Source organism: Podarcis filfolensis (assembly GCF_964270895.1).
Source record: "Podarcis filfolensis genome assembly, chromosome: 2".
Classification (NCBI taxonomy): Eukaryota; Metazoa; Chordata; class Lepidosauria; order Squamata; family Lacertidae; genus Podarcis; species Podarcis filfolensis.
In genome coordinates this window covers 1,363,121-1,388,369 of record NC_139605.1, presented here as the reverse complement: position 1 = coordinate 1,388,369, position 25,249 = coordinate 1,363,121, and the positions used below count along the sequence as shown (strand labels likewise).

At 46.9% G+C, this 25,249-nt stretch overlaps 1 protein-coding gene across 1 annotated transcript; it reads right to left on the bottom strand.

Annotated features, from left to right (window-relative positions):
- Positions 1–3,482: 3,482 nt before the first annotated feature.
- On the bottom strand, positions 3,483–24,334 carry LOC310756956 (uncharacterized protein). The gene is made up of 4 exons (XM_083601941.1): positions 24,234–24,334; positions 21,301–21,474; positions 9,070–9,294; positions 3,483–5,045 (listed from the first exon to the last, which is right to left on the bottom strand). The coding sequence occupies exons 2-4, from the start codon at positions 21,431–21,433 to the stop codon at positions 3,592–3,594; spliced, it is 1,812 nt and encodes a 603-aa protein (XP_083458067.1). The 5' UTR covers positions 21,434–21,474; positions 24,234–24,334; the 3' UTR covers positions 3,483–3,591.
- Positions 24,335–25,249: the final 915 nt, after the last annotated feature.

The following is a 25,249-nucleotide window of genomic DNA, read 5'->3' as shown; positions in this document are numbered from 1 at the left end:
CATGTAGAGTTACTAAACTTCTGAATAAGAAAGTTTTAGCAGCGGAACAAGAGGAAGCTGGACTATAACCTTGAAAGAACAATGGGGGGAATTTTATAATTTGACATTTTTAAAGATTTAGGAATTAATTTTTAAAGAAAGTAATCCTAGAAATGGGAAATAATTCTGCAAGGAGTTGGGGGAAAAATGGGATTGATGGACTTAAGATTTCCAGGCTGGAAACATAGATTGGAGGATAAGGGAAATTAAACCGGGGAAGGGGAGGGAGAATTAGAATCCAAAGGCTTGCAACTATTTTCTGAATTGGTTTTCTTTTTTCTAATATATTTTTTATTTTTTTTATACTTTTATTCTGTGTGCTTTTACTTTAATGGGAAAAAAGGGGGACATTGTGGAAAGAAAAGGGGGTGGGCTATGGGGAGAGATCTTTTGCTTTTTTTTTATCAAGGGTGTTGCATAAGGTTTGTATAAATTTAAATTTGAACAATGGGGTATATAAATTGTGCTTTAAATCAGAAATAGAACTTGTGGAAACAACAATATGAAAGGGGAATACAGTAGGGGTGGGGGAAGGGGGGAGTCCCAGAAAGTGGATGTTTGAAAATAAGGTTCTGAATGTATCTTCATAATTTCTTTTCTTCTCTTTCTGTATTTTGGAAACTTCAATAAATATTATTTAAAAAAAAAAAAAAAAAAAAAGAAGAGGTGGCAAGAATACACAGAGGAATTACTCCAGAAAGATATGGAGGTCTCGTACACCCCAGGTAGTGGGGTTGCTGAGCTTGAGCCAGACATCCTGGAGAGTGAAGTCAAATGGGCCTTAGAAAGCACTGCTAATAACAAGGCCAGTGGAAGCAATGATATTCCAGCTGAACTATTTAAAACTTTAAAATATTATAGTGTTAAGGTGCTACACTCAATATGCCAGCAAGTGTGGAAAACTCAGCAGTGACCAGAGGGTTGGAGAAGGTCAGTCTACATCCCAATTCCAAAGAAGGGCAGTGCCAAAGAATCCTCCAACTACCGCACAATTGCGCTCATTTCACATGCTAGCAAGGTTATGCTTCAAATTCTACAAGGCAGGCTCAAGCAGTATGTGGACCAAGAACTCCCAGAAGTGCAAGCTGGATTTCGAAAGGGCAGAGGAACCAGAGACCAACTTGCAAACATGCACTGGATTATGGAGAAAGCTAGAGAGTTCCAGAAAGACATCTACTACTGCTTCATTGACTAAGCAAAAGGATTTGACTGTGTTGACCACAGCAAACTATGGCAAGTTCTTAAAGAAATGGGAGTACCTGATCACCTCACCTGTCTCCTGAAAAATCTCTACGTGGGACAAGAAGCTACAGTTATAACTGGATATGGAATAACTGATTGGTTCAAAATTGGGAAAGGAGTATGACAAGGCTGTATATTGTCTCCCTGCTTATTTAATTTATATGCAGAATTCATCATGCGAAAGGCTGGACTGGATGAATCCGAAGCCGGAATTAAGATTGCCGGAAGAAATATCAACAAGCTCAGATATGCAGATGACACAACCTTGATGGCAGAAAGAGGACGGTGCAAAATATGGTCTGAAGCTCAACAACAACAAAATGAAGACCATGGCCACTGGGCCCATCACCTCCTGGCAAATAGAAGGGAAAGAAATGGAGGCAGTGAGAGATTTTACTTCCTTGGGTTCCATGATCTCTGCAGATGGTGACGGCAGTCACGAAATTAAATGACGCCTGCTTCTTGGGAAAAAAGCAATGACAAACCTAGTATCAGGAGTGCGTGCAGGAGCCAGGCCCTGTGACCAGTTTGCAGGACTGGGGCCTTCCTAAGTTTGTTCTGAAGAGGCAAGGCGCAGCCGCATAGGTGAGGCCGATTGGTAACTCACAGCACCTGGTGGCAAGAGCCAGGAAGGGATATAAGTTCAGCATTTCCCTTCCGCTCTTTGCCACAGCAACACGTTTCCTGCCTTGCTGCATTTGGCTTCTTGCTTCCCGACCCTTGGCCCCTTGACTTCAAGATTCCTTGCTTCTTGACCCTCGGACCCTCGACTTCGTGACTCCCTGCTTCCTGACCCTTGGACCCCTGGCTTCTAGACTCTTGCTCCTGCTCCCACCCTGCCATCTTACCCCTAGTCTCGATGTCCTCAGCCGGGACTTCAATTGCCCGTAGACTGGACCTTGACACCTAGACAGCATCTTAAAAAGCAGAGACATCACCTTGGTGACAAAGGTCCATATAGTTAAAGCTATGGTTTTCCCAGTAGTGATGTATGGAAGTGAGAGCTGGGCCATCAAGAAGGCTGATTGCCGAAGAATGGATGCTTTTGAATTATGGTGCTGGAGACTCTTGAGAGTCCCATGGACTGCAAGAAGATCCAACATCCATTCTGAAGGAAATCAGCCCTGAGTGCTGACTGGAAGGACAGATCCTGAAGCTGAGGCTCCAATACTTTGGCCACCTCATGAGAAGAGAAGACTCCCTGGAAAAGACCCTGATGTTGGGAAAGATTGAGGGCACAAGGAGAATGAGGGCACAAGGAGAAGGAGACAACAGAGGATGAGATGGTTGGACAGTGTTCTCAAAGCTACCAACATGAGTCTGACCAAAGTGCGGGAGACACTGGAAGACAGGAGTGCCTGGCGTGCTCTGGTCCAGGGGGTCACAAAGAGTCAGACACGACTAAAGAACAACGCCACTTGATGTTTTATCATGTTTTCAATATTCTGTTGGGAGCTGCCCAGCGTGGCTGTGGGACACCAGCCAGATGGGCAGGGTACAAGTAATAAATTATTATTTTTTAAAAAAATTCTTCCAGTAGCACCTTAAAGACCAACTAAGTTTATTCATGCATGGTCTCTGAAGTAGTTTACATGCACACGAAAGCTCATACCAATAACAAACTTAGTTGGCCTTTAAGGTGCTACTGGAAGAATTTATTTTATTTCGATCATGGCAGACCAACACAGCTACCTACCTGTATCTGTTATTATTACAGTGGTGCCTCGCAAGACGGAATTAATCCGTTCCGCAAGTCTCTTCGTCTTGCAGTTTTTTCGTCTTGCGAAGCACGGCTATTAGCGGCTTAGTGGCTATTAGCGGCTTAGCGGCTATTAACGGCTTAGCAGCTATTAACGGCTTAGCGGCTTTAAGAAAAAGGAAACAAACTCGCAAGAACTCGCAAGACGTTTCGTCTTGCGAAGCAAGCCCATAGGGAAAATCGTCTAGCGAAGCGACGCAAAAACTGAAAAACCCTTTCGTTTTGCGAGGCATTCGTCTTGCGGGGCACCACTGTATTAGTTCCTTAAACATTCCAAGCACTGTTAGTGTTGGGAGTCATTCTTCAAAGAAACAGTAAGGATGTTTGTACCTTTAAGAACTGTTTCTGTGAGCTTTGGGCAGATTGGTTACAGCTGGTCATGACTATAAAAGAAGGAAAAGTTGCAGTTTGAACTTTGCCTGCAGGAAAAACACCCACAAGCTTTGCTGTTTGTTGCTTTGTCATAAATCTTTATTTGATTTGGTTTTACACCGGTCTCGTGCTGTCAGTCTTCTGTCATCTGCCACCAGAGGAAAAACCCCCTCTAACACTTATGGTTTCTCTCCTATATGAAATCTTTGATGGGAGGTGAAACTAACCTTCCATCTGAAGCTCTTTCCACATTCCAAGCACTGATAGGGTTTCTCCCCTTTATGAATTCTTTGATGGGAAGTAAGACTATCCCTCCGACTGAAGCTCTTTCTACATTCCAAGCACTGATAGGGTTTCTCCCCAGTATGAATTCTTTGATGGGAAGTGAGTTTATCCCTATCACGAAAGCTCTTTCCACATTCCAAGCACTGATAGGGTTTCTGACCTGTATGAGTTTTTTGATGGGTCAGGAGATGGGCCCTTTGGGTGAAGCTCTTTCCACATTCCAAGCACTGATATGGTTTCTCCCCTGTATGAATCCTTTGATGCTTAGCAAGTTTTCCCCTCTCACAAAAGCTCTTTCCACATTCCTGGCACTGATAGGGTTTCTCACCTGTATGAATCCTTTGATGGATGGTGAGTTCGTGGCTGTGAATGAAGCTCTTTCCACACTGGAAGCATTGATATGGTTTCTCCCCTGTATGAATTCTTTGATGGGAAGTGAGAGTATTCTTCTGAATGAAGCTCTTTCCACATTCATGGCACTGAAAAGGCTTATCCCCTGTATGAATTCTTTGATGGGAAGTAAGACTAGTCCTCCAATTGAAGCTCTTTCCGCATTCCAAGCACTGATAGGGTTTCTCCCCTGTATGAATTCTTTGATGGGAAGTGAGAATTTGGCGGTTACTGAAGCTCTTTCCGCATTCCAAGCACTGATAGGGTTTCTCCCCTGTATGAATTCTTTGATGGTAAGTGAGACCGTGCCTCTGTCTGAAGCTCTTTCCACATTCCAAGCACTGATAAGGCTTCTCCCCTGTATGATTTATTTGATGGGAAGTGAGACTGTTGCTCTGACTGAAGCTCTTTCCACATTCCAAGCACTGATAAGGCTTCTCCCCTGTATGAATTCTTTGATGGGAAGTGAGCTCTGAGCTCAGTCTGAATCTCTTTCCACATTCCAAGCACTGATAGGGTTTCTCCCCCGTATGAATTCTGTGATGGGAAGTGAGCTCTGAGCTCTGTCTGAATCTCTTTCCACATTCCAAGCACTTATAGGGTGTCTCCCCTGTATGAATCCTTTGATGGGTTGTCAGATTGCTCCTCTGACTGAAGCACTTTCCACACTGCAAACACTGATAGGGTTTCTCTCCTGTATGAATTCTTTGATGCGAAATGAGAGAATCCTTCCGACTGAAGCTCTTTCCACATTCCAAGCACTGATGCAATTTCTCACCACTGTGAGTTCTTTCGTGTGAAGTAAGGCTATGCCTCCGAATGAAGCTGTTTCCTTGATGGGAGGTGGACTGGGAGCTCTGACGGATGTTCTCTCTACACCCTGAATATTTATTTGACTTCTCCGCTGTGTGGATTCTGTTGTGATCCCCTTTGTTCTTCCCTTCCAATTCATCGCCATCTGCAATGAAGAGAGAAGCTAATTAGAGTCTCAGGAAGATTATTCCCCAGATTATTGAACGATGTTAATGAATTAAAAAATTCCTTCCAGTAGCACCTTAGACACCAACTAAGTTTGTTATTGGTATGCGCTTTTGTGTGCATGCACACTTCTTCAGATACACTGAAACAGAAGTCACCAGACCCTTATATATAATGAGAGGGTGGGGAGGGGTATTACTCAGAAGGGTGGTGGGAATTGGTGATTGGCTGATAGGTGTGGTAAATCTGTTGATGACTATTAACGACTGCAATTGGTCTTACAGGAAAAAGCAAGGGGTGAGATGGCTAAAAATAGCTACATATACCATGTATAGTGAGATAAGAATCCAATGTCTCTATTCAGACCAGGTCTCTCCATGGTTTTAAGTTTGGTAATAAGTTGCAATTCAGCAACTGCTCTTTCCAGTCTATTTCTGAAATTCTTTTGTAATAAGACAGCTGCTTTGAGATCTTGTTTAGAATGTCCCGGGAGACTGAAGTGTTCTCCTACTGGTTTCTCTGTCTTGTGATTCCTGATATCAGATTTATGTCCATTTATCCTTTGGTGTGGGAGGCGCTGTGGCTTAAGCCACAGAGCCTAGGACTTGCTGATTAGGATGTCGGAGGTTCGAATCCCCGCCACGGGGTGAGCTCTCATTGCTTGGTCCCTGCTCCTGCCAACCTAGCAGTATGGAAGCACAAAAAGTACCGCTCCAGCGGGAAGATAATCGGCGTTTCCATGTGCTGCTCTGGTTCGCCAGAATCAGCTTCATCATGCTGGCCACTTGACCCGGAAGCTGTACACCGGCTCCCTTGGCCAATAAAGCCAGATGAGCGCCACAACCCCAGAGTCGGTCACGACTGGACCTAATGGTCAGGGGTCCCTTTACCTTTACCTCTTATCCTTTGGCATAGAGTTTGGCCTGTTTGTCCAGTCGTGACCCTAAAAAATCTGAAGATGACATTTAAAAAAGCCTGGGTAGTTCAAAGAAGCCTGGTCATTGCTTAAAAAAGCTTTACGAAATGAAGAATATTCACAGAGAAAACAGTTGATATCCCTCCATTCAGGATTCACGGTGAGGATGTTGGAATCCCAGATGATGATGATGATGATAATAATGATAATAATGATAATGATAATGATGATTATGATAATAATAATAATAATAATAATAATGAATTATTTGTATTCCGCCCTTCCCGGCCAAAGCCGGGCTCGGAGCAGCTAACAACAGGTAAAAAAAGCACAGTGTACATAAAATCACACAGTCAATTAAAATACATTTTAGAATTAATTCAGAATCATATTAATAGCAACCACCAGGTTAGAATTCTAGGATGATTACAGAAGGAGAGAGGGGGTCAGACTGTGCCTTGGCCAAAGGCCTGGTGGAACAGCTCTGTCTTGCAGGCCCTGAGGAAAGATGTCAAGTCCCGCAGGGCCCTAATCTCTTGTGACAGTGTTCTACCAGATCAGGGCCAAGGCCGAAAAGGCCCTGGCTCTGGTTGAGGCCAGCCTAACCTCCCTGTGGCCCGGGACCTCGAAGATGTTTTTGCTTGAAGACTGTAAGGTCCTCCGTGGGGCAGACCAGGAGAGGCGGTCCCGTGGGTACAAGGGTCCTAGGCCGTATAGGGCTTTAAAGGTTAAAACCAGCACCTTAAACCTGACCCTGTACTCCACCAGGAGCCAGTGCAGCTGGTACAGAACTGGGTGAATGTGATCCTGCAGTGAGGACCCCGTAAGGAGTCTGTCACGGGGCTGCCAGGGAATGCCCCAGAGCTGAGGGAGGGGGAAGAACAAGAGCCGTTAGAAAAGACAAGAGAGGGAGAGGAGGACAAGCAAGCAGAAGGAGCTCAAGCAGCAAGGACGCTCCCGGATGCTGGAGACCATCAACACCACTCGACCAGTTCAGAGGGAGGACAGAGAGAGAGTCAATGCCCATTCCTTCAGCATAGGACAGAAGGGGGTTAAAATGTAGGGAACAAATGAGGCGCTTGGGGCTTCTCAAGCTCCTCTGCTGGAGGAGGAGCCAAAAGCTCCCACTTCCTGGATCTGCTACCGAGGATTCAGATGCATGAAGCTATGTCCTGTACCTTGTAAATATGTATGTAAATAAAGACTGCAAATATATCTCTGAGTGAGCAGAGGTATTTCTTGCGAAAGGCTTCCAGACCCACCAGAGTCCTGCCTTAGCATTCTGTACCTGCTGGAGTTTCTGGGTCAGTCTCAAGGGCATCCCCACGTAGCGTGAGTTACAATAATCAAGCCTGGAGGTGTCTGTCGTGTGGATCACAGTAGCTAGGTCAGGGCGAGAGAAGTAAGGAGCCAACTGCTTAGCTTTTCATTCCACCAAAATAGTGAAGGTTCGTCACACAGAGCAGGGGTCACCTTTCCTGGGTCGGTTCAGCCCTGCGAAGATCCCACCATGGTCTGGATCGCTCATGTGTCTGCGTCTGATTTCCGGCACCATGGAAGCGAGTCCCCGCCCTGGACTGGTTTAGCGCAGCACGCGGGGACTCGCTGAGCGGGTGGCTTGGTTCAGGGGTGTCTTGTGGCCCGTTTAAACGACCCCCCATGGGCTGCAGCTTGCTGACCCCTGACATAGAGGTATGTATGAAATTTCAAAACTGATTTTATGATCCAACAGGGAGTTTTACTGAGAGGGTCCATGATCCCATGATTCTCCTCCTTTACTTCCTTCTGCAGAGCTCTTTGGACAGGATCCATGCCTTGTCTGTGAAACCTACACCCCATTAGCAGTTGCTTCACTCTGATTGGTCTAAATTTAAATTTATACATAAATCACTTTCTTCAGTTTGAACCCCCCTCCCGTGTTCATGAGGAGACCAACTCTGTATTGTTTCATTGGAAACATAAGTGGAAAAGTGACTATAACTCACACTTTATCTGAGCACAACAGCCACAAGAGCTCCTGACTAGGCATTCAGCTATGCAATGTTGAATGCTCTCTGTTCTCTCCTGTTTCCTCATTTTTTCTTCCAGTTTAAAACATTTCATGAACCCAGAACTCACACACTGACCACTAATGATGAATCGTATGTTATAGATATTCCTGCAAATAGATTCTGCTAGTTTTGAGATGTACAAATGACATGAGAAGACTCGGTCTACATCAGGGGTCGGCAAGCTTTACCTCGCCTGGGCTGGTTCACTCTCACGGAGATCACTCCGTGGGCAGGATCACGTGTGTACACACAGGACTCGCCGAGCGGACGGCTTGGGGGCAGCTCAGGGGCCGGTTAAATGACCCCCGTGAGTCGCTTGCGGCCCGAGGATGGTAGATTGCTGACTCCTGGTCTACATATTTCATCCTTTAGTGGTCCTATGATCCTTGTTTTTAAAAGCAAATAAAAGTTATTCCAAAAAGAACAGAAAAAGGCAATACACGGAAGACGCAGGATTAGGATTCAGTTCCAGAAATTTGTGTGCAGAAGTCTGATCCATGGAAAATGTGTACAAGGAAGTAACCTTAAGCCTAAACAACATACAGCCTATAACTTGAATCCGTATTCATGTTAATAGAAAAAAACAACAGCACTGTTTGTTCTATTTCAGTGGAAGAAGAACCAAAACTCCTTGTTTACATCTGTTATAATAAGGTTTGTTTTCAAGCTGTTTTCCCAAAGAAAACCCACGGTCACTCGTGATTCATACTTCATTGGGATTTCGCCTGAGGGAAAGGGAAGCAGAGGGCTGGCCCAGCAGTGCCAGGGAGAGAAAGTGACGTTGCGTCATTGCAGCTTCCGATCGGCTCTTCCCATTGCAAGAGCCAATCAAAAGTCACGCCTCGGACGTTGAACCAACTTCCAGAACGGATTCTGTTCGACTTCTGAGGTTCAGCTGTATTCCTAACTCAAAATGCCTGCAGATTACAAAGGCGCAGGCAGGAAGCAGGTGGAGGAGCCCAAAAAAGTGCTCCCCTTCTCCATCTCCATCTGCCTGCCTGCCTCCCCCCACCCCCAGACTGAGCAAGCCCTGATACCTCTCTGGCTCCGTCCATCCAGGTCCCCATCTCCACTCTCCTGGGACTCACCAGATCTCTCAGAGGTACCTGGGAGGGAACGCTCAGAGGTTGTGGGGAGGGATGCAGGAGACAACCTGACCACGTCAACCGTCCATCTTCCCCCTTCCATCCTCACTAGCTTTGCAGGATCCGTCTCTTTCATCCTTCCTGAGGAGTCAAGGAGCCAAAACAAGCTGCAGGGTCCTGGGAGAGAGGAAGAAGCAAAGGGAGCCTCAGAGGCCCAGCAGGGATTCTCCTGCCCTAGATATTCTCCTGCCCCTGGAGAAGCACAAATGGGGCAGCCCCTTCCCAAGAGAAGCCCCATTTCTAAACATCTCCAGTGATTCCAATTTCCTCTGTATACTCCTCACCCCACTTCGTAAGGCTGGCATGGTCTGCACAGTAGTGACCTGAGAGTAGATCCCTTTGAACTCAGTGGGGATAATTGACAGAACTTGGTGCAAAAACCAGTCACCATCCTGTCCCCAAGCCTGAAAACTTCAACCCCAGCATGACACCAGTCAAGCTTGCAAAAATATATCATTTGCCCGATAATAAATGTTGGAAGTGTAAAGAAAATGAAGGTACATTCTTTCACCTTTGGTGGACGTGCCCAAAGATTAAGGCTTTCTGGGAGATGATATATAATGAAATGAAAAAGGTATTTAAATATACATTCCTGAAGAAGCCAGAGGCCTTTCTCTTGGGCATAGTCGGCCAATTGGTACCAAAGAAGGATAGAATTTTCTTTATGTACGCAACAACAGCAGCAAGAATACTTATCGCAAAGTATTGGAAGACACAAGAGCTACCCACCCTGGAAGAGTGGCAGATGAAGCTGATGGATTATATGGAATTGGCGGAAATGACTGGCAGAATCCGAGACCTGGGAGAAGAGTTGGTGGAAGAAGACTGGAAGAAATTTAAAGACTATCTTCAGAAATACTGTAAAATTAATGAATGTTAAAATTATGTTTGGATTGGCAATAAGTGGTAATTAGCAACAAAAGTTAACAAGAATATGTAAAAAATGTATTGATAAATGGACGAAAATATTGAGTTACAATATGTTATGATATAAAGTTAAGATAAATGAAAAAGGGTAAGAATTTGCTGAACTGATTATGTAAATGGGAGTACAAAGGGGGGAGGTGTGAGGAGGTCAAGGAAATAAGCATATGAATTTAAAGATATCAAAAAAAATGGATTTGTTTTTTAACTTCTTTTCTAATTATTTGTTTTTCGTATTAATTTTTGTATTTTTTGTGTTTTCTTTATTCATTGTTTATCTTTTTTGTGGTTTTTTTTATTCTGTAAATCTCTACTTTTTCTGTAAAACCCCAATAAATATTTATTAAAAAAAAAATGAAAACTTCAACCCCAGAGCATGGGCAGAAAAGAGCAGAGTAGATATTACATGTAGGTGCCCCCATGCTAGGTGCTTTGTATGGAGAGCCCTGTTCACAATCTTTGAGCTCACTCATCACAAGCCAGATGTTGTGGCCATATTTGCCTCTGTCTGGGGTTGCATGGAGACCAAATCTGTACGTGGAAGCAGAGGAGATGGCAATGCCACATTTTTGAAATATCTTGAGACTAATACACCACTCCTCCTTAGATATTATCTGTGTTTATACACCATCTTCACAAGTCTCCAGTCTCGAAATGTGGCCCCCACCCTGGAATGGAAGCCATCAAAGTATAGATCTTCCACATGTCCTAAATCTCTTCTGTTCTTAAGACACCAGACATGTCTACCCTTTAAAAAAACTCCAGAGGTGAGCTTTACACTCCTCTTCTGACAAGATTCCCAAAGGCTTAGGGTAGCTTGACAGAACTAGTCTATTTTGAGATAACACCAATTTCCATTTCTTGTTTATCAAAACCCACAGACCCTCTGCTAGATTTTCTCCCAGAAGGTTTTACAAGTACCTATCAGGATAGTAAGGATTTTATCACAGTCATGGGGGAAAAGGATTTTATGTGTTCCATGTCCTCTGTTAGTAGCACAAGCCACCCAGTGACTGATAACCGCTCCTCATTTGTCCCAGAATGTTGGGAGAAGGAGTCTTTTATCCTTGCTTTAGCATTTCCTGAAAATACATCTGAAATTTGCTTTGACATTAGTTTGTGTACTTGTTTAGCCTGAATAGGGGAGAGACATGTGTTGTTGCATCTGGGACAGAGGAAATGGTCCGGTTGTGCAGATGCAGACGGGCTTTTCTTCTCCCTGTGCTCCCCCATGTGCAAATGTTCCCGTCTGGCTGCAGCCTCTGTTCACAAATGTGACTTACACCTCAGTCTGAAGGGGGTTTCTTTGCCTGCCCAGTTTTTCTTGACCCAAAGCCCCCTCCCCAAAAAGGAAGGCAGCATCTGGATCCCAAGGAAGAACAGAGCTGCAGACCTCCTGCAAACTGGCCCCCTCCCTGGCTTGGCGGAGAGGACAAGGGAGGACCAGTGTGGTGTAGTGGTTAAGAGCGGTGGATTCGTAATTTGGGGAACAGGGTTTGGGTCTTGGCTCCTCCACATGCAGCTGCTGGGTGACCTTGGCCTACTCACACTTCTCTGAAGTCTCTCAGCCCCACTCACCTCACAGAGTGTTTGTTGTGGGGGAGGTAGGGAAAGGAGATTGTTAGCCGCTTTGAGACTCCCTAGGGTAGTGATAAAGCGGGATAGCAAATCCAAACTCCTCCTCTTCTTCTCTCTTCTTCCCCCACCGTGCATGATCTGAACAGAGACCCCCATGCCCCCTCCCTGCACCTCTAGGACCCCCTTCTCCCTATTGCACCCTCAGGGGGAGGAAATGGGGGACTCACCGGATTCCAGGAGGGGCCCCAAGGAAGCTTTTGCAAAGGAGAGAAAACAAAGCAACCTCCTCTCTGCTTGCAGGAAAGGATGTGGGAGGGAGGGAATTTAGCCATGGAGGACCTTGACCCCCCCTTCACTTCCTGTCCTCTCTAGGAATCCAGCTTTGCTCCTTTTAACTCGTGCACCTCCTCCCTCTCTGCAGTTTTCCTGCTTCTGCGCCTGCGCTCAAGGGGCTGCCCCCGTCTGTGCCAAGGACTCTGCCCCAACGAGCCCACATATGATCCAGACCAACCGAAAGGGAGACGGGGGTGGCCATGGGGGGGTTACCTTGGTTCTCCCCCTCCTCCAACATAGAGGCTCCTGGATCCCAAAGAAAGGCTGGAATGGAGAAGAGGCTAAGAAATGGCTCCATCAAGACACCCCTCAACAAAAAACCACACCCTCCCGATCAGCGAGTGGGGGGAAGAATGGGGGGGCTCCCTAGCTAGGAGATTCCTCCCCCTCCGAAAATAATCTCTCCCCCCCCCCCGCCAAGCGGACTTTCCTGCTTCTTCAGCCCAGGAAAAGAGACAGATGAGGAAGTGTCCCATGCGAGGAATGCACACGCGATCTGGGGGGGGGGGCAGGTGTGGAAGCCCCCCCCCCGTAAAAGCACCACAGGCAGGAAAGGCGAAGCCCAGGAGAGGGAGGGAGGGAGAGGGGCACATGCTGCTCAGGGGGCAGCCCCCCCCCACTCTAGGACTCTTTCCCCCCCTCCCAACTCCATCCTTTCCCTGTGTTTCCTGTCAGAAAACCAGTTTATACTGCGCTCTCAGAACCATTTGACCCCATTTCTCACCCCAGAGCAGGACCAATCAGAAGCCTCTCCATTTGAGAGCTGGCCAATCCCCTTTCAGATTCCCCTGGGCCTCGTCCTCTCCTTTGCCAGGTTTCCTGAGGGAGTTTTCCCCCTGAGTTTCCCTCTTGGCTGCTCCCCCTCCCAGCTTCTCCTTCATTTCTCCTTCTCTTAATGCCCCCCCTCAATGTCTGGGGAAGGGAAGAGATTGGGGGCAGCTGCATCCCCCCCCCTCATGGTCAAGCAGGCTAAGCAGGAACCCACGGAGGCGACAGGGCCAGGAGATGGCGTTTCCCGCTCTTTTCCGAAAAAGGCGGGAATGCCATTTTGTTTCATATGGAGGCCCCAGCCGCTCCCAGAGACGTCATGGCTCCCCTGTGGACCTCGGGGGTCCCACGCTCTCGGGGGTCTCTCCTCCCAGCGAAGGAGGGCGGCAGCTTTGGGGGCCAGCACTCATGGGGCATCCTCAGTCGCTTCCACTCCGGATCCCTGCAGGTCTCAGGGGGCCACTAGAGCCCAGTGGGGAGACTGAGGGGAACTGGCTCAACTGGGGTCCTCCCAGTCCAGCCCAGACAAGAAAGAGAGGGCGCTCTCAGAAGAGGAAGCCATTGCGGAGAAGAACCAGACTTGGCTGCTCCCTGCTGCGGGTCTCCTGCCTTTCTTACAAGGCTTCAAGGGGGCTGCCATGGCCAGAGGAAGAGGCAGGCCCCCCACCCTGAATCCTCTGCAGGACCCTGGGCGGCAGCCAGAGCTCTTCCTCTTGTCATGGCCAGGCCTGCCTCAGTTTCCTTCCCCAAGGCCTTGGAGGAACCTTGGGGTGAGGAATGCCAACCCCAAAAGGAGCTTAGGTTCCTGGCCAATGGGGAAAGGAACATTATATTGCATCTTTCCAGAGGAGTCCAGGCATTGCCTCCAAGGTCCAGGGACTGATCCGCCCTGGCCTCCTCCTCCTCGGAGGTCCCTTCTGGAGAAGGGGTCCCAGGTCTCTATGGGGGTGAACGGGGAGAAGCATCCCTGAGGCCTGCATTCGAGGCCAATGCTTTTGGCTTTTACGCCCCAGCCACCTTCGCTCTGGTGTTTATGTGAGCTCTAGAGATGGGATCACATACAGATCCTCCCCTTTAGGGATTCCTGCTCCTTCCATGCCCAGGGGGACAGCCTCTGTGGCATGTAGGGGGGAGGGGGCACATTGATGCAAGGGGCACATTGATACACCAACAATATTTCAATTTCGAGAAACATGTCTATAGATGTGTGAGTACAACAGTTGTGACCACGCTGCCCACCAGTTAGCTGTTGGCGTTTGACAAGAGTAGGTGTGTTTTTAGTGCAGCCAAATGAACAATTATGAGAAATGTAAAAGTGCTCCAACAGTTTTAAATCCTTAAGATTTATTAAGACCAAGTAAGTTATTCCACTCAGTAATCAAGATTACAAGGGCTTTTTAAATAAATTCAGTGGTTTTATTAATAAATGTTAATTTTTTGAAAATGTCTGTTTCGGGCACTTTGATACACTAAGACATGGGGCACATTGATACGTATAGAAGTGCTAGTGTACAATTATTGATGTTCCCAATCCTGAAAATATAAATGTTGGAGATTTCCTAATCATTAAATTTGGAAAGAAAAATACTGTTGTTTACTACAAGAGCCACTGTGGTGTACTGGTTAAGAGCGATAGACTCGTAATCTGGGGAACCAGGTTCGCGTCTCCGCTCTTCCACATGCAGCAGCTTGGTGACCTTGGGCTAGTCACACTTCTCTGAAATCTCTCAGCCTCACTCACCTCACAGAGTGTTTGTTGTGGGGGAGGAAGGGAAGGGAGAATGTTAGTCGCTTTGAGACTCCTTCGGGTAATGCTAAAGCAGGATATCAAATCCAAACTCTTCTTCTACGTGGCCAAAATCATTTCTAAATATAATATGGCCGATTTTCAAGTGTCATATCTCAGGGAAAAACCAGGATCTTGTATGTTGTTTTGAAGTTGCCAAAACCAAATTTATCAAAGGGTTCATCTTCCTGGTGATTAGAGTTGTTTGACAGTGGACTGGTCTCCCTCTGGAGTTTGTGGTCTCTCCTTCACTGGCAGTTTTTGAGAAGAGGGTGGATGGCCATCTCTCAGGGATGCTTGAAATGAGATTCCTGTGTTGCAGAGGGTTGGACTGGATGACCCCAGGGTACTTGCAACTCTTGTAGGGACGCGGGTGGCGCTGTGGTCTAAACCACTGAGCCTCTTGGGCTTGCTGATCGGAAGGTCGGCAGTATGAATCTGCATGACGGGGTGAGCTCCCATTGCTCTGTCCCAGCTCCTGCCAACATAGCAGTTCGAAAGCACACCAGTGCAAGTAGATAAATAGGTACCACAGCAGTGGGAAGGTAAACGGTGTTTATGTGCGCTCTGGCACTCGTCACGGTCCTCCGTGTGCCAGTAGCGGTTTAGTCATGCTGTCCACATGACTCGGAAAGCTGTGTGTGGACAAACGACAGCTCCCTCAGCCTGAAAGCGAGATGAGCGCTGTAACACAGTCTCCTTTGACTTAAACGTCCAGAGGTCCTTTACCTTTTACTTTTACTTGCAACTCTACAATTCTACTGCAAGAAGATCAAACCTCTCCATTCTGAAGGAAATCAGCCCTGAGTGCTCATTGGAAGGTCAGATCATGAAGCTGAGGCTCCAGTACTTGGGCCACCTCATGAGAAGAGAAGACTCCCTGGAAAAGACCCTGATGTTGGGAAAGATTGCAGGCACAAGGAGAAGGGGACGACAGAGGATGAGATGGTTGGACAGTGTTCTCAAAGCTGCCAGCATGAGTCTGACCAAAGTGCGGGAGGCAGTGGAAGACAGGAGTGCCTGGCGTGCTCTGGTCCAGGGGGTCACGAAGAGGCAGAAACGACTAAACGACTAAACAACAACAACGCTTGATGTTTTATCATGTTTTCAATATTCTGTTGGGAGCTGCCCAGCATATCTGTGGAACACCAGCCAGATGGGGAGGGTACAAGTAATAATTTTTTCTTCCAGTAGCACCTTAAAGACCAACTAAGTTTATTCATGCATGGTATCTGAAGTAGTGTACATGCACACGAAAGTTCATACCAATAGCAAACTTTTTTATTTTGTTTCGATTATGGCAGATCAACATGGCTACCTACCTATATCTGTTGTTATTATTGTTTCTTCTTTAAACATTCCAAGCACTGTTAGGGTTTCTCCCCTGTATGAATTCTTTGATGGGAAGTAAGACTATCCCTCCGACTGAAGCTCTTTCTACATTCCAAGCATTGATAGGGTTTCTCCCCTGTATGAATTCTTCGATGAGAAGCGAGTTTTCCCCTCTCACGAAAGCTCTTTCCACATTCCAAACATTGATAGGGTTTCTCCCCTGTATGAATTCTTCGATGAGAAGCGAGTTTTCCCCTCTCACGAAAGCTCTTTCCACATTCCAAACATTGATAGGGTTTCTCACCTGTATGAATTCTTCGATGAGAAGCGAGTTTTCTCCCCTCATGAAAGCTCTTTCCACATTCCAAGCATTGATAGGGTTTCTCCCCTGTATGAATTCTTCGATGAGAAGCGAGTTTTCCCCCCTCACGAAAGCTCTTTCCACATTCCTGGCACTGATAGGGTTTCTCACCTGTATGAATTCTTTGATGGGAAGTGAGAGAGTTGCTCCGACTAAAGCTCTTTCCACATTCGAAGCATTGATAGGGTTTCTGACCTGTATGAATTCTTTGATGGGAAGTGAGATTGGCCCTCTGAGTGAAGCTCTTTCCACATTCATAGCACTGAAAAGGTTTTTCCCCTGTATGAATTCTTTGATGGGAAGTGAGACTTTTCCTCTGACTGAAGCACTTTCCGCATTGCAAACACTGATAGGGTTTCTCCCCTGTATGAATTCTTCGATGGGAAGTGAGTTTTCCACTCTCACTAAAGCTCCTTCCACATTCCAAGCACTGATAGGGTTTTTCCCCTGTATGAAATCTTTGATGGGTTGTCAGAATCCTACTATGACTGAAGGTCTTTCTACATTCCAAGCACTGGTATGGTTTCTCCCCTGTATGAATTCTTTGATGGAACGTGAGAGAGACTCTGTGACTGAATTTCTTTCCGCATTCCAAGCACTGATAGGGTTTCTCCCCTGTATGAATTCTTTGATGGGAAGTGAGAGATACGTTGTGACTGAAGCTCTTTCCACATTCCAAGCACTGATAGGGTTTCTCCCCTGTATGAATTCTGTGATGGGAAGTGAGCTGTGAGCTCAGTCTGAATTTCTTTCCGCACTCCAAGCACTGATAGGGTTTCTCCCCTGTATGAATTCTGTGATGGGAAGTGAGCTGTGAGCTCAGTCTGAATTTCTTTCCACATTCCAAGCACTGATACGGTTTCTCCCCTGTATGAATTCTGTGATGGGAAGTGAGAGTATCCTTCCGACTGAAGCTCTTTCCACATTCCAAGCATTGATAGGGTTTCTGATCTGTATGAGTTTTTTGATGCATCAGGAGATGGGCCCTTTGGGTGAAGCTCTTTCTACATTCCAAGCATTGATAGGGTTTCTCCCCTGTATGAATTCTTCGATGGGAAGTGAGAGTATCCTTCCGACTGAAGCTCTTTCCACATTCCAAGCACTGATGCAATTTCTCACCACTGTGAGTTCTTTCGTCTTATGAAGCAAAAAATAAGGTAATTAAAATACATTCTAGAATCAATTCAGAATGAAATTAATGGCAACCATTGGGTTAGAGTTCTATGAAGATTACAGAAGGAGAGAGGGGGTCAGACTGTCCATGATCCCACGATTCTCCTCCTTTACTTCCTTATGCAGAACTCTTTGGTCAGGATCCATTAACATCCATGCCTTGTCTGTGAAACCTACACCCCATCAGCAGATGCCTCAATCTGATTGGTCTAAATTTAAATTTATACGTAAATCACTTTCTTCAGTTTGAACCCCTGTCCTGTGTTCATGAGGAGACCAACTCCGTATTGTTTCATTGGTAACAGAAGAGGAAAAATGACTATTAATCACACTTAACCTAATACAACAGCCACAAGAACTCCTGACTAGGCATTCGGCTATGCAATGTTGAATGCTCTCTGTTCTCTCCTGTTTCCCCATTTTTTGTTCCAGTTTAAAACATTTCATGGGACTTCCGGGGTGGCGCCATCGGTAATGGCGGATTCCCTCTGATCCGGAGGGACTGGCTCCACGGAAAACGGGTCTGTTCCGCTACGGCGAAGCGGGAACCCTTAAAAAAATCACAGGCGGATGAAGCCTGTGACCATGGGACTCGGCAGGCACCTTTCGCGCGCCCCCAATCCGTAAAGGAACCCAATTATGGGTTCCGGAGCGAAGAGGGGCAAGTGGTTCGGTGCTGAGAGTCAACTGCTTCTTCCGTGGAGCGAAGCCGCACAGCCGTTGCCGGAGAGCGCTACCTTTTTCCTGGGACAATTTGGCTACAAAAACAACTACCCGTGAGTAGACTAAATTTGGACAATTGGACTTTAAACAACGACCAGTGAGTAGAACAGAAAATTGGATTGAGAAATTCTTCTTAAATTGGCACTGAAGCGGGAAGGTCTAAACAGGAAGTCTGCCTTCCGTTTCTTGTAGATAGATTAAAGCAAAGACATGGTAAACTAGAGTTCAAAAAATCGTTCGCAAAGGATCAACTTTCATCATTTAAAAGTACCGAACCCCCTTCGGAAGCAGGAGAAGAGGAGGGATTTTTTCTGGATTGTTTAAACCTGCAGAAGAGAGTGTAAAGAAAAGTAATTCTCCACCGTCTTGAACCTGGGAGCGGGGTGTCAGGACAGAAGCTTTTGGGAAGTTCATTGACTACAGACAAACTTTTTTGACAGACAGTCAAAAGAAGAGAAACATAATGATTCCATTGTTCTCCTTCGCATTTTAAAGGAACAAATATTGACAAAATATCTGAAAAAGGAAACTGTTGTTAGATCTGCTTTTGAAAAAAAAAGAGAGAGATGGATACAAATAGAAGTTTTTCCCCTAGAGGGAGCTTGTGAAACTGTTATTGAATTTGAACTGGGGAGCTTTGCAGCTGCAAATAGATTAAGACTGTGGGAACAGACTTCTGACCTTGCATAACAATGTACTCAGAGGCTCTGGTGCGTGCTTTCTGCAAGACAAGTGCTTTACTGGAACAGTTACATGAGAAGACGGATTTGATGACTGTTGCGATTAGAAATTTTGGACAGGCAGTGGGTATCTATATAGAACCCACCCAGGAACCAACTTGTGCTCTGACAGATCAGATGAGGGAGGAGGTTGTTGTTGGACCTCGGGTGGCAGAGATGGAGGGAGCTGTGGCCCAGCAGGAACATGAGTTGTTGGATCTGACAAATGAACTTGGAAAAAGCCAGATTTTGAGAGATAGAGTTGTATTTGGCTTGGAGATGGGGGGCTGGATAGACCCCCCTATGCAGGGATGTTTTGACTTTTCAAGTCTGGCAATGGGCCGTGAGGAGTTTGGGGATGTGGGGGTCCTCAACTCTGGAGGGGGTTTGAAACATGTCTTTAAAAATCACATGGAGTTCAGTGTGGACTATGGAAAAGGGGCTGATCTGTCGAGAAGGGACAAAAATATTGTTAAGTTGGAGTTTCCACGAGTGAAAGGAGCAGGAGACAAAGTAAAGTACAGGTATAAATATGAAGAAGATCTGTGGAAGGGACATGGAAGAGACTTAAGGGCCTCGGACATAAGATTACCAGGTTAATGAACTAGATGGATGGGATAGAAAGGACTGACTAAACCCGCTACCAGGAGGAAGAGACGTTGGATGAAGATTGGAAGAAAGTTTTTTAAAACATTTATTTAGGATTGTTTTGAAAAATTAATGAATATTAATTTTGTTGGAACGAAATTATTTGGCTTTAGCAGAAATGTTAAAAAGAACTTTGCAAGAATATGCTAAGGTTAGGAGAAATTGGTATAAATAAGATTTAAGTTTTAAATTTAAAGGTTTTTTATGTAATATAGGTCAAAATAGATCAAGTTAATTTAACGACAAGATATTATGAAACATGGAAAGGATTTGCTGTTATAATTAACAACTAGAATACAAAAAAGGGAGGTGTGAGGAGGACGATGAAATAAGGTCATGACAGTTAAGGATTTGGGAATATTGGATCTGTTTTTAAATTTTTGTGGTTTATTCTTGTTTTGTGATTTTGATGTGTTATGTGTTTTGTTTTTGTTTTTTGATTTTGACTTTTATCGATTTGTATTGTTTGACTGCTGTTTGTCTTTCTATTGTTTTTATTTTTTTCTTCTTCTTTTTCTCTCTATTTCTTTGTAATTTTAAAATTCTTAATAAATATCATTTAAAAAATATAAAAAAACCAAAACATTTCAAGAACCCAGAACTCACACACTGACCACTAACGATGAATCGTATGTTATAGATATTCCTGCAAATAGATTCTGCTAGTTTTGAGATCTACAAATGACATGAGAAGACTGGGTCTACATCAGGGGTCGGCAAGCTTTACCTTGCCTGGGCTGGTTCACTCTCACGGAGATCGCTCCGTGGGCAGGATCACATGTGTAGACACGGGACTCACCGAGCAGACGGCTCAGTTCGGGGGCAGCTCAGTTAAATGACCCCTATGAGCCGCTTGTGGCCGGTGGGACATAGATTGCCGACCCCTGGTCTACATATTTGCATCATTTAGTGGTCCTATGATCCTTGTTTTTAAAAGCAAATAACAGCTAGTCCAAAAAGAAAAGAAAAAGGCAACACACGGAGGACGCAGGATCAGGATTCAGTTCCAGAAATGTGTGTGGATAAGCCTGATCCATGGAAAATGTGTACAAGGAAGTAACCTTAAGCCTAAACAGCATACAGCCTATAACTTGAATCTGTATTCATGTTAACAGAAAATAATAAACAGCACTGTTTGTTCCATTTCTGTGGAAGAAGAACCAAAACTCCTTGTTTACATCTGTTATAATAAGGTTTGTTTGCAACCTGTTTTCCCAAAGATTTTTTTTAACATATAGACACAATACATCTCATCATATCTTTTTTCTTAACATCTTCTGCTCGAAGGAGCTTTGTGACTTCCTTCTATCACGTCTAATAGTTTACCAATTAATTGCATTCTGTTTTGTTTCTTTTTTCAGTTACATCAATACCTATCTCATAACATTGTTCGGCATAAATAAGTGATATTTTAATCTTACAAATCTTCCGACAGTCAGATTTCAGCTGAGGGAAAGGGAAGCAGTGCCAGGGAGAGAAAGTGACATTGCGTCAGCTTCCGATCTGCTCTTCCCATTGTAAGAGCCAATCAAAAGTCGCGCCTCGGAAGTCGAAGAGACTTCAAGAATGGATTCCGACTATACGACTGTATTCCTAGCTCAAATTGCCTGAAGATGACAAAGGCGCAGGCAGGAAGCAGGTGGAGGAGCCCAAAAAAGTGCTCCCCTTCTCCATCTCCATCCACCTGCCTGCCTCCTCCCACCCCCAAGCTGAGCAAGCCCTGATACCTCTCCGGCTCCGTCCATCCAGGTCCCCATCTCCACTCCCCTGGGACTCACCAGATCTCTCAGAGGTACCTGGGAGGGAACGCTCAGAGGTTGTGGGGAGGGATGCAGGAGACAACCTGACCAGGTCAACCGTCCACCTTCCCCCTTCCATCCTCGCTAGCTTTGCAGGATCCGTCTCTTTCATCCTTCCTGAGGAGTCAAGGAGCCAAAAGAAGCTGCAGGGTCCTGGGAGAGAGGAAGAAGCAAAGGGAGCCTCAGAGGCCCTGCAGGGATTCTCTTGCCCTAGATATTCCCCTGCCCCTGGAGAGGCACAAATGGGGCAGCCCCTTCCCAAGAGAAGCCCCATTTCTAAACCTCTCCAGGATGGCATTGTCTGCACACTAGTGACCTGATAGTAGATCCCTTTGAACTCAGTGGGGATAACTGACAGAACTTGGTGAAAAACCACTCACCGTCCTGTCCCCAAGCCTGAAAACTGCAACCCCAGAGCATGGGCAGAAAATAGCAGAGGAACTATTACATGTAGGTGCCCCCATGCTAGGTGCTTTGTGTGGAGAGCACAGTTGACACGCTTTAGAAGCCTCTAATTGCAAGCCAGACAGATGTTGTGGCCATATTTAATAATAATAATAATAATAATTTATTATTTATATCCCGCCTCTGTCAGGGGTTTCATGGGGACCAAATCTTTGGGGAAGATTTGAGGATACAATTTGCTGTTTTCCACCCAGAGGTCCTGATGGAATTTATGTGTAGTTTATTGGATCCTGAAGCCTGGATCACCATTCCTAAGTACTTTTAGTTTAAGACTTGTTCTAGTTTATGGCCTTGGAGTTCCCAGCTTCTAAGCTTTGGTTATTCCCCGAAAGCGAGAATTTATCTCACGGTGGTATATCTAGTGGGCTGGATCTGGAGCACAAAGGGTCAAGTTTTGCTTGCATGAGGCCTTTGCTCCTTCTTCAGACTTATCAGTCAGGAACGTAAGAGGTCAAATCTGGAGAGTATTTCATTCTGGGCGTCTTGTGGCAGAGCACAGAAGGATTGTAATAAAGTCTTTTCAGTTCTGTCAATAAGGTCATTTCCCAGATTCCTCAAGTACAAGGACCCTGGGGTGTCTGAGTTATTGGGGCCTGGTAGGGACCCCAGGATCTCCTGCAATGCTTTTACAAAGTTTTGGTGGAAGAATATTCCCAGATAAAACAGGAGATACCCGCCCACACACGCACACATTGATAGTTTTCCATTCAAGAAGTGTTGTGGGTGTCTTAAAATCTCAGACGCTGTAGCTGGCGCTATTGGGCTCCCTCAAAATTGCGGAGGTTTGTCCTACAGAGATCTGTATGGAATTTCAAAACTGATCTGATGATCCAGCAGGGAGCCTTACCAGAGAGTCCAGGATCCCACACTTCACCCCCTTGACTTCCTTCTGCAGAGCTCTCTGGTCAGGATCCAGCAACGCCCAGTCCTTGTGTGTGAAACAAAAAGCTACCGTATTTTTCGCCCTATAGGACGCACCGTCCCATAAGGCGCACCTAGTTTTTTTGGGGGGGAAATAAAGGGGGGAATTATTTCCCCCCCAGGCACGGGGCTGGGACGGGGGAAGCCCGAGCTTCCCCCGACCCCAGCCCCCAGAAGAGGCAACTCTCCGCAAGCCGCGGGAGCCCAGCGTCGGGCTCCCACGCCTTGTGGAGAGCTGCGCCAAGCCTGGGCACGCTGAGCTCAGTGCGCGCAGGCTTCAGCGTGCACGTAACTCTCCGCAAGCCCGGCACCGGGCTCCTGTGCCTTGCGGAGAGCTACCCGAAGCCCCAGCGTGACTGCTCAGCGCGCCGGGGCTTCGGGATAAGAGGCAACTCTGTGCAAGCCGGGGGAGCCCTCCTGCGGCTTGCGCACAGCTACCCGAAGCCCCATCGTGACTGCTCAGTGCGCCGGGGCTTCAGGGTGCAGGCAGCTCTGCGCAAGCCAGGGGAGCCCGGGGGAAACTCCCACGGGCTCCCACGGCTTGCGGATAGCTTCCTGAAGCTTGGAGAGGGAGAGGGGTCGGTGCGCACCGACCCCTCTCGCTCTCTAGGCTTCAGCGAAAGCCTGCATTTGCCCCATAGGACGCACACACATTTCCCCTTCATTTTTGGAGGGGGAAAAGTGCGTCCTATAGGGCGAAAAATACGCTACGTCTTCCAAACACACTGGACCCTAAGAGAGAAAGGGAGAATGAAGACCATCTTCTACACATTGCTCTGTTCTTTTCTGCCTCTTAATAGCTGCACTGTTTTAATTCTATTCTTTTCCTGCATGCTTATTTCAACATCGTAATGGAACAATTTTAATGATGGGTATTATTCTTTGTGTAAATGGAATTCCACATTGTAATAATTTTATTATTATGATTATACGGCACTCATCTTTACATAATTCTTCAAAGTGTTCCCATTTTCCAGATGGAAGGACCTCCTCTCTCAGCATCTGGTGGGGTGGACTTCCCCCCCCCCCAACGTCCTCAAGGCATCAGGAGGGGGAGGGGAGGGAAAGCCCCATTGTGCATTGTGAGGGGGTGGGAATGGTTCCTTGGCCTCCATCTGTCTTGGGAGACCATGGAAGAGAGTGCCTTTGGGAGTGAGATCCAGCTGTTGGAAGGTAACAGCGCCAGCTGTGGGTGGAGAGGACAGGAGAGAGAGAGACATGTGTTGTTGCATCTGGGACAGAGGAAGTGGTCCAGTTGTGCTGCTGCAGATGCAGGAGGGCATTTCTACTCCCTGTGCTCAAAGCCCCCTCCCCCAAAATGAAGGCAGCATCTGGATCCCAAGGAAGAGCAGAGCTGCAGACCTCCTGCGAACTCGCCCCCTCCCTGGCTTGGCAGAGAGGACAAAGAGGACCCACTGCTCCCTGACTTGGGGGTCTCCCCCCACCGCGCATGATCTGAGCAGGGACCCCCATTCTCCCTCCCTGCACCCATGGGGCCTCTGAGGGGAAAGAGAGAGGGGACTCACCGAGGAAGCTTTTGCAAAGGAGAGAAAACAAAGCAACCTCCTCTCTGCCGCAGGAAGGGAGGTGGGAGGGAGGGATTTTGGCATGGAGGACATTCACCCCCCTCCCCCTTCACTTCCTGCCCTCTCTAGGAATCCGGCTTTGCTCCTTTTAACCCTTGCAAAGCCGAGGGCAACCCCTCCCTCTCCCTGCCTGCATTTTTCCTGCTTCTGCGCTCACGGGGCTGCTCCCCTCCCCCCTCTGTACCAAAGACGGGGATAGCAATGAGGGGGGGTTACCTTGGCTCTCCCCCTCCTCCAACATAGAGGCTCCTGGATCCCAAAGAAAGGCTGGGATGGAGAAGAGGCTAAGAAATGGCTTCATCAAGACACCCTTTCAACGCCCCCACGATCAGCGAGTGTGGGGAATAATGGAGGAGATCCCTCCCCGTTCCGAAAATAATCTCCCCCCCCCCCCCCAGCCAAGCGGAATTTCCTGCTTCTGCAGCCCAGGAAAAGAGACAGATGAGGAAGTGTCCCATGCGAGGAATGCACACGCGATCTGGGGGGGGGGGCAGGTGTGGAAGCCCCCCCCCGCCGTAAAAGCACCACAGGCAGGAAAGGCGAAGCCCAGGAGAGGGAGGGAGGGAGAGGGGCACATGCTGCTCAGGGGGCAGCCCCCCCCACTCTGGGACTCTTCCCCCCCAACTCCATCCTTTCCCCGTGTTTCCTGTCAGAAAACCAGTTTATACTGGGCTCTCAGAACCATTTGACCCCATTTCTCACCCCAGAGCAGGACCAATCAGAAGCCTCTCCATTTGAAGGCTGGCCAATCCCCTTTCAGATTCCCCTGGGCCTCGTCCTCTCCTTTGCCAGGTTTCCTGAGGGAGTTTCCCCCTGAGTTTCCCTCTTGGCTGCTCCCCCTCCCAGCTTCTCCTTCATTTCTCCTTCTCTTAATGTTCCTCTCCACCCTCAATGTCTGGGGAAGGGAAGAGTTTGGGGGCAGCTGCATTCCCCCCTCATGGCCAAGCAGGCCAGGC

Bases quoted from the DNA above. Each gene is read 5' to 3' on its own strand.
- LOC310756956 (XM_083601941.1), bottom strand. From the start codon at position 21,433: ATGAAAGAGACGGATCCTGCAAAGCTAGCGAGGATGGAAGGGGGAAGG. The intron at 9,295-21,300 runs GTGAGTCCCAGG...CCTCTCTCCCAG, and splicing joins AGGTACCTCTGAGAGATCTG to GACCCTGCAGCTTGTTTTGG. The intron at 5,046-9,069 runs GTATCAGGGCTT...TCTTCATTGCAG, and splicing joins GGATGGACGGAGCCAGAGAG to ATGGCGATGAATTGGAAGGG.